This window comes from Arachis ipaensis, chromosome B06, assembly GCF_000816755.2.
Source record: "Arachis ipaensis cultivar K30076 chromosome B06, Araip1.1, whole genome shotgun sequence".
NCBI lineage: Eukaryota > Viridiplantae > Streptophyta > Magnoliopsida > Fabales > Fabaceae > Arachis > Arachis ipaensis.
Window position 1 is genome coordinate 3,354,797 of NC_029790.2, and position 9,112 is coordinate 3,363,908.

Sequence of the window (9,112 nt, forward strand, 5' to 3'; positions counted from 1 at the left end):
GCCCATATAAAGTATTTTTCTTCAATTATATTATAAATGTTGATAAATATTTTACTAATATTTATTTTTATCATATATATAATCATGATATTTTTTGTTTAATATATATTACCATACCCATATTTTGTTATTGTATTTACATATGGTATCACACTGTATTCAATACTCATACCTAGGTTAGCTTAACATAGCCTCTGAAAAAATGTCAATTTTCTGTGGGGGATGTTGTCCTCTGTCCTACCTTGGTGGTACAGGCACGTCAATTGTATTATGTTAAACAGATACAGTTTTGTGTGGGGTGGGAGTTCACTTGACGTTTTAAGGTTTATTGTTTCATATATAGAACAATTAATTCACATAATGGGTTGGTCAAGAAAACTGCTTTTTCATAACAATTTATGTTCCCTTTTATACTCATTTTGCTCAAATCTGTTAAACTAAAATGGTTTTGGTTTTACTCCATTATCAATTTTAATACTATGTTTTTATTTTAAAACTAAAGAAATCAAATCACTAGGCACGAAGTGCCTATCAATTTACTTACTAGAATAAAAGAAATTTGTTATTAATTGACCATGGATAAGCAATCAGACTGCTATAATTCAATAAGAAATATCAGGACAGGAATTAGATTCTCATACTTTAAGAGACTTCTAATTTGACCTAGTAAGATTCATTATGTTAAAGTCAATACAATTCTGTTTCTTCTGATTGACCAAATTAACGTTTGCTTAAAATTTTGTAGTAGAAGTTTGAAAAACAAAATATGTACGTCTAGGATAAGTAATTTCATTCTTTTATCTTGTGTGGTTTTGCATTGAACTATAGAAATATGAAACGAGAGTTGTGTTCATGATATTTGCAGGGTTCTCTACCAATATATTCCAGCAGGGTTGCTGTGAGTGTGGTTGACAATGTACTTCTTATCCATCAAATTGAAGCAAAGGTTGTCATACTTTATGATCTCTTTGCAGATTCTCGAGCTCCGATATCTGCACCCCTTCCTTTATTGCTAAGAGGTTTTCCTAGGTCCAGTACTACTACATCTCAATCTAGTGGTAGAGAAAGTCACAGTTCATACAGTAACGTGAGTAATCATGAAGCAGTTACCTATGCCGATTCATGGACTTTTCTAGTGCCTGACCTTGTATGTGATGTGACCAACAAGTTATTATGGAAGTTTCATTTAGACTTAGAGGTAAGTAATTTCTTCTTGAGTACCAATATCATGTTTAGTGTGCTTGCTTTTCACGAGTAGTCTTATATTGCAGGCAATTTCTGCCAGTATCTCAGAGGCCCCATCAATATTAGAGTTCCTGCAGCGGAGGAAGTTGGAAGCTAACAAGGTATCTTTCCCCCACACCCCACCTCACCAGAGCAATACTTTAGGTTTGATTAGTGCTTCAGGATACAATAATGAAGCAGTAGTATCCCGTCGTGTACAAGGAGAAAATATGTGATTGTTAGCTAGGGTTGAGCAACAAGGCACGTAAGAATAGTGTTAGACAAGACAGTTACCATCTGCCATATATATACAAAAAGCATGATTTCGTGTTCATTGCCTGGAAAAGTTACACATGTATGTGTGTTTTCAAGATTTTACATATACAAACAAACAACAACAACAACAAAGCCTTGTCTCACTAGGTGGGGTCGGCTACATAAATCAAACGACGCCATTGAGCTCTGTCATGTATCATGTCTAAAGCGAGACCATATATTGATTTATTTATTTTTTAGCTTTTGGGATACCAATTCTCTAGCAGTCTTGCTAAACCTAAGAATGCTAAATTTGCTTGTATACTTTATCAAGACATTGCACTGGAATCCAGAATGTGATTCTGGAAAAATCCCTTATATAAATGGGCCCTTAAGGCCATGCTTTTATTTTACCTTTTTTTTTCCCTAGAAAAAGACTACATATGTTAATGGTATTCTCACCTATATAAGTTTAGGGATGGCTTTCTTTTGCTCCGTGATCCTCCTGCAGACCTTCTTTCTTTGTTAGAGCATGTATGTTACTGGTGTGGGATTATAGTTCTGCCTGCTGCCTGTATTCTTTTTCTTTTTTCTTTTTCTTTCAGATATTTAAAAAAAAAACGTATACTAGTTTGGTTTGTAACTTCAAGTTAGTTATTTGATTATATTGGAATACATAACCTCATTTCTGCTCTTTCAGGCAAAACAATTGTGCTTAGGTATAATTCAAACACTTATTCTGGAGCATAGGCCTGTACCTGTAGTTGCCAAAGCTATACACGTAGTGGTTACCTCATACTCTCATTCAATTAAGACTGGTAGCTATCTTAAGGGCCTGAAGCCAGAGAAGCCATCGGCATCTAGTGTACAAAATGCTGGTGCTGATGTATCTGCTGTAGGAACAAATGCAATTGGAAAATCAATTGCACGTGAATCCGATGCAAGGGTGGACAGAGGATCTTCTAGTAAAGCTTTAAGTCTGGATTCTGAGGATGAGTCCCGTACTGCAAATCCAAAACACAATTCAAAGGAGACCCAAGTTGGGGATGAAGTGAACGATGAGAACTCCTCTGGCACTGAAGTTCATAATGCTTATGTTACGCAATCATCTCTGCAGCTTGGGCAAGAGGAATCCCAACTCGCCTCCGCAGCAATTTCACCAGATGAGATGTACAGCTTTGTCTTTTCTCCCATTGATGAAGAGATGGTTGGAGACCCTTCTTACTTGGTTGCCATCATTATTGAATTCCTTCACAGGTATGCTATCACTCAATAGTCTAGAAGCTGTTTTACAGTTTTAGCTCCAAAAAGCTTACCATAGATTTTCCACTTTCTGTGTACAACAGAGAATATTAATTTTGCCTATTTAAAAAGATGTTGAAGTCTGCAACTTAAATTCCTTAACTACATAACGCAATTGCACATTCGCATCATTTTGCCATAGGTTATGTGCAATACTGCTAGTATTTTTTTTTTATTTTTGGACCAGATCCTCAATGTTCTCTATTAATTATTACAGTGCAAATGTGGAAAAGATTCGAGCACTCCCAAATCTGTATGTATTGATAATTCAATTGCTGGTCCGCAATGAACGATATGCAGAACTTGGGTTGTTTGTCATAAACAAGGTTACTGAAATTTCTCTATTATTATTTTGGAGGTGCAAGGCCTTTATACTAAATTATTGTTAAGTTTTATTTTGAAACTAGACTGTCTTTGTAACAGATTTTGGAGCCCTCTAAGGAAGTTGCACTACAGCTCCTAGAGTCTGGTCGTCAGAATACGCAAACTAGGAAGCTTGGACTGGACATGCTGAGACAGCTTGGTCTACATCATGATTATGTGATGCTGCTACTGCAAGATGGATACCACATGGAAGCATTACGATATGCACGGAAATTCAAGGTAATTATCGACTATGCTGGTGTTATTGCTTGCAAAAACTCCATCATTCACTGCATAGTAACTTAACTGGTAATTGTTTATAATCCAAATTGAGCAATGTTTTTGGCATTATGGTTGGGGAGATTGTGTTACTGGTAGTTAGTAGTTACTTCAGAGATGAGCAACGTGGTTATTGATTCATGAAATTGTCAAAGATGAAAAGCAACTGTTTTAAAGAGAAAGTATTAGAGCTAGTATTTACAGACAGACCAATGACTAATAAATGTATAGGGAAAAACAAGAAATGGTCATTGGGTCTTGGTTAATGATTTTTCGCCCTCTAAAATTGCAAAACTCTGAAGTAAACCAATGTTGGAATTATTTTCAGGTGGATAGCATCCGGCCGGCATTGTTCTTGGAAGCAGCATTTGTTTCCAATGACAGTCAACGTCTTGCTGCAGTTCTAAGGTTCTTTATAGATTTCCTTCCTGGCTTCAAGAACACCTTAGACCATAATAGATACCTCCGCATACTGAATGAGATGAACACATCCATGACTGCTTGAGAAGTCTTTATAGAAACTAATAAAAACTGTATCTTAGGGAAAATTTTGGGCCGTATTCTCATTTGGTACCTTTTTCAAGTATGGGGTTATCTCGTTAAAGTTGATGTTGATATCTACAAGATATGTGATGGATTCTAGCAATAGATTCATGTTGTATGTTAAGCTGCGTTTGCAAGAAAAACTGAGATTGAGAAATAGATACTAAGAGACAAATACTAAATTTAGTCCGTGTTTGGTGTAAAATGTACACGAATGAGTTATGTCTAAGTTTCATGATTAGTTTAAGATAAATATAGATATTGAGGGGTAAATTTGAAATTTGAAAAGTTAAATAAGAGTATTTTTGAAAAGAAATATTAAAATTTCAGTTTCTGTTCCTAGAAATTTTAGTTTCAGTCTCTAATGACCAAACACTATACTCAGTCTTTAGTTTCAATCCCTGGAAACAAATGTAGTCTTAATGTCTCAAAGAGGACCAATTTTGATTTAAATGAAGTACTCTCTTTTCTTTTATTCTTTTATTTTTTGTCTCATGAAATTTCAGATTGGTTCGGCTTGGGCCTAATGCAATTTTGTTAAAATTTGTAATTCTTTGTAGGGATGATATGTGGTGGGTATGTGGGAGATGTATGAAAATTTGATTTGATTTTTTATATTTTCTTTAACTCAACTCGATTCCGTATAAAATTTATATCAATGTAAAAATAAAAAGTTATATTAATGCATTTTGATAATTTGAGAGTAGTTGATTATTTTTCTTAATTAAAAAATCTCTTAATAGTCTGTTATATTAAAAAGTACTACCCAAAAGTTTCACAGCTTATAGTGCTAAACAATACGATGGCAGGTGGACAAAAAATAATATGCATTAATGTAGCAGCAACTGATTAAATGAAAAAGTAGCTCAAATTTTATATTCTAGCTTTTGTTATGTTGTAAATTGAAACCTCCCAGAAAAGAAGGAATAATTAATCATAAGTTCATATCATTATTATTTTATTATTACATTATCTTATATATAAAGTGGCATGCATGATGAAGCATATTATTATAGGTAAAAGAATAACGTACGTATGAGCAACGACAGAGAATATGTCCTGATGTCCATAGCAAAACAAGCACATTAAGCCAAACCAACTGGGATTCTTCATGCGCAAGGTCTTGAAATATGAGTTAATTAAATAAATAATTGTTGAGACTGTACTATTCGTTAAAAGTTGTTGCTAATTTTGTTTTTTAATTTGATTTTTTACAGTGTTTAATTTTTGGTGGAAACTCAGGTACAGTCGACTTCACGTGAAATTGATAACTAAATTTTTATCTAACGGCTCTCAGCTATCAACTTCACGTGAAGTCAACTACACCTGAGTTTTCACCTTTATTTTTTTAGGTTATTTTTAAGTGATACTATCATACTAATGTCTGTATAATTTTTTAATAAAGAGGGGGTATAATGGAATTATTGAACCGCAAGGAATGGAAATTATTTTAATTTATTATTTGAATGATAAATATAATGTCCCTACAATCAAATTGAAGAGGCAGAAGCAAGATTCTTTTTGTTATGCATGCATGGCATATATTTATCATTTTATCCAGACATTTAACATCAATAAAGTGTCACTAATGCATTTAAAAGTGTGGCTGAATGTATTTAACCACATTTTTTGTTGAAAAATGAAAACATAAACGCATGTAATGTATATATGAGATTATGAGTTTAATTAATCATGCATGCCACATATTAATTTGTTCTATGCTAAATTTTGAATTTATTGTTGATAGGAATAGGATTTAGACAATTGCATGCATGCACTCTGCGTACATGTCTGGCTATAATTTGTTGATCAGACAAGACTTTAATTTCTGTCCGTTTCTCATGCCATTGTTTTCGTCATCATGGGAAGCTAAATACTAAAATGACAGTTCACTTAATATGTCACAATCATTAAATCCTAAGTTTATTACTTAATTAAATATGAAAAAATTGTTTAAATAAACAAATTAAATCAGCCAAGCGCAACTCTCTTCAAAATGAGACACAAAATAAGAAAGAAACAAATTCCAATAGAGACCATATACGTGATCTAAAATAAAAGAGAGAATACAAAGTGGAACATTTTTTAAATTTAAAAATAGTGGATATAACAAGATTTCATGATCAACCTCTTACCCACAGAAAGATGAAATCATATATGATTAGTCGGAAGTTTTCGACTGACGGATATCCGAAATTTTTTTCCTATTGATCTAAAAAATAATAGACTGTAATAGTAATACTTACAACTATAGTAATATATTATTTTTCAGAAAATTCCATTTGTTAATTAAAATAAAGATGGGACAAAAAATCACATTATATTGCATTTCCACGTATTTAATTATAATTAAGTAGAAACTTAACTACAATTAATTTTATATGAAGTTGATAATTGAGAGTCGATAGATGATTTGACATATTTGACTAAATTATCACGTCTAACAACTCTCAACTATAACTTCATATAAAAATAATTACATATATGTGAGTTTTCACCTTATAATTAAGGCTTTTTTCTTTTATTGTGATAATCAATTTCATGAAACAGTAATATTAGGAAAATAAAAAAATAATCAAAATTTATTTTGTTTAATATTATTTAATTATTGTTCCAACAATTAACAATAATTAATAAATACTAAATAAAATAAATTCTAACTATTTTTAATTTTTTTCTTTTGTTATCAAATATTTCTGATCATAAAATTAGTTCTTTTGGTATATTAATTAGCATTGCCCCCTTAGTTTGATATTTAAGTTAGGTCGATTGGTAATAATTTGCAAGAAGAAAAGTGACAAGAAAGTCAAAATCAAACTAGAACAAACTAAAGGTGTGGGGATTTCCAGTCTTTTCAGGCCAAACACAACTTTTATCATTACATTATTATCATTTATTTTGAATAAAAATGAAACATATATAGGCAAAGCATCCAATACAAAAAAAGAATATATTTTCTTTTGCAATTTGCATAGAATGATTGATTGGTTGGTTGGTACGTGGAGGATGACCCCTCCTCAAAACTAGGTTTTACATTAAAGCACCTATTCAAACGAAAATATTAAAATATTTTCTTATAAAAAATACTTGTATTAAAAGTGTGATTTATTTATTTAATTATATTTAAAAAAATAATTTATAANNNTTACTTTCAATAATTATATATAATCTATCGTTCGTTAACTAATTAGAAGGTGCAACTAATCAACTTTAAAATAGAAAATTCATTATATTATTTGTGGGTTAGATTTCAACACTAAGTGCTGATGACAATTTGATGGGGGTTTAATAAAGAAAGGTCTTCTCACCATTACTTCGATATCCATCGCATAAGTTGGAATATTTCATTATATCAAAAAGTAAATAAAATAAAAAAGTTGCAAAACAAATAAGGAAGACGGAAATGTGTTGTAAACAAAAAAAATTAGCTAAAAATAGTAATAATTTGCCTTATTTAGCATTTATTAATTGTTGCAATAATTAATGAATATTAAATAAAATAAGTTCAAACTTTTTTTTTGAGAAAATTCTACTCCCCTCCCCTGCGAGATGTTAAAATGACACTCTCTTCCCCTCTATTTTATAAATGTACATTTCCCTTCCTTCTAACTTTTAAAAAACCTCCTCCTTAATCTATTTTAAATTTTTTGTGTTAACTAATATTAACTTTATCCATTTTTTAAGAAAAAATAAATTATTTTTTGAAAAAAATACCCATTAGCAAAAATTTTATTTTTTATCATTAAATTTTACTTACCAAAATACCCTTTAATAAATTATTTTTTTATTGATTAAATTATATTTTTACTAAAATATTTTTAAAAAATTAATAATTAAATTATTTTTTTCTAAGATACCTACCCTTCAATAATTTTCTTTGCTTTCACCATTAAATACTATTATATTCCATATATATTATCAAATTTTGGGATAATATACATGTAGTGCTACTATTACTATAGTTCAAAAGTAATTGTAAAAATGGTTATGCAACTATCATTTCATTCATAATTATTAGTGATTATGTACATTTCATTATCATTATTCTTTGATCAGACGCAAAGTATATCCCTAATTGTTAGTTGTACTATTGCATCTTCATAATTAAGGGAGAGGCCGGGCAATCCACATATATAAATAGTATATTAGTACTATAGTGGCCCGTTTCGTATCATGAATATCTCGCTGTGATTATTTGTCTTCTTCTAGTTTCAGTACATTTCCTAAAATAATTGATCCAACCAATATACGAGAGCTTAAGTTAGGTGATATCAATATGACAAAATAAAATTGCAATATGTTGTATGTAGGACTTATATATATATATATATGATCCGTTACCAAAACTAACATAACAGCTCGTCCGCAAATCTTTCTAACCGCACTATCACAAATTCTAACCACCAAAGCACTAAATGAAGACTCCGTCAAAATAGTAGCAAAGATACGAATAACAAATAACAAACCTCACAACAAATCAATATATATACTAGCAATCTACTAAGCTAGAGGTATGCAACATATTCAGTTTTACTCTGAATTATTTTACACTCTTACTTGAGCGTTGGAGTTCCTTTGTAGGTTCCCAACACCGCCTCCCCAGTAAGCAGACGACGTTCCACCCTCCTGCTCAAGGAAAGCTGGTCTGAGCTCCAGTAGGACAAGCTATACCTCGGAGCGTCCAGATCCACGCAGGAACATTTGGCGCCCACCGTGGAGCCCACCGTGGAACCCACGATTTTTCTAACCCCACAGCCCTTTACTCTATATATCTTTCTACTCTTTTTTGCAGGTCACGACGCATGGCGGACGAACACAGTCACGCTCCTTCGAGTACCAATCAAGCCGAAATTCTGGCAATCAATGAGGCCCTCAGGGCCGAAAACCAGAGAATGGCCGAACTCTTGCGCCAGATGGAGCATGACCGTAGCAAAGGAGGAGAGCATAAGAACGCCGAAAACGAAGGACAACAACGATGAACATACATCGGAAACTAAACACACAATCCCCAAAACCGCAAAAACAATCACCAAAAGAACCAACTCCTTTACAAAGGAGGTCATGAGCTTCGAAATGCCCAAAAATTTCACCCTACCATCGACTCTAAAACCCTACCAAGGAATAGGAGACCCAAACGTCCATGTCA

The 9,112-nt window shown here is 32.2% G+C and overlaps 1 protein-coding gene across 2 annotated transcripts in view; it reads left to right on the forward strand.

The window, feature by feature from the left end:
- Positions 1–4,449, forward strand: part of LOC107645392 (uncharacterized protein C18orf8) — a 9,745-nt gene extending 5,296 nt beyond the window's left edge. The window contains exons 10-15 of one of the 2 annotated variants that reach the window (XR_001621453.2): positions 866–1,198; positions 1,272–1,346; positions 2,180–2,736; positions 2,999–3,107; positions 3,189–3,384; positions 3,752–4,449. Coding sequence is in view for 1 of the 2 variants with exons in the window: in XM_016349404.2 (XP_016204890.1) it covers positions 866–1,198; positions 1,272–1,346; positions 2,180–2,736; positions 2,999–3,107; positions 3,205–3,384; positions 3,752–3,928 (1,431 nt within the window). In the remaining variant the exon portion in view is untranslated. The remainder of the gene's footprint in view (positions 1–865; positions 1,199–1,271; positions 1,347–2,179; positions 2,737–2,998; positions 3,108–3,188; positions 3,385–3,751) is intronic. The other variant, XM_016349404.2, reaches the window with a different exon arrangement.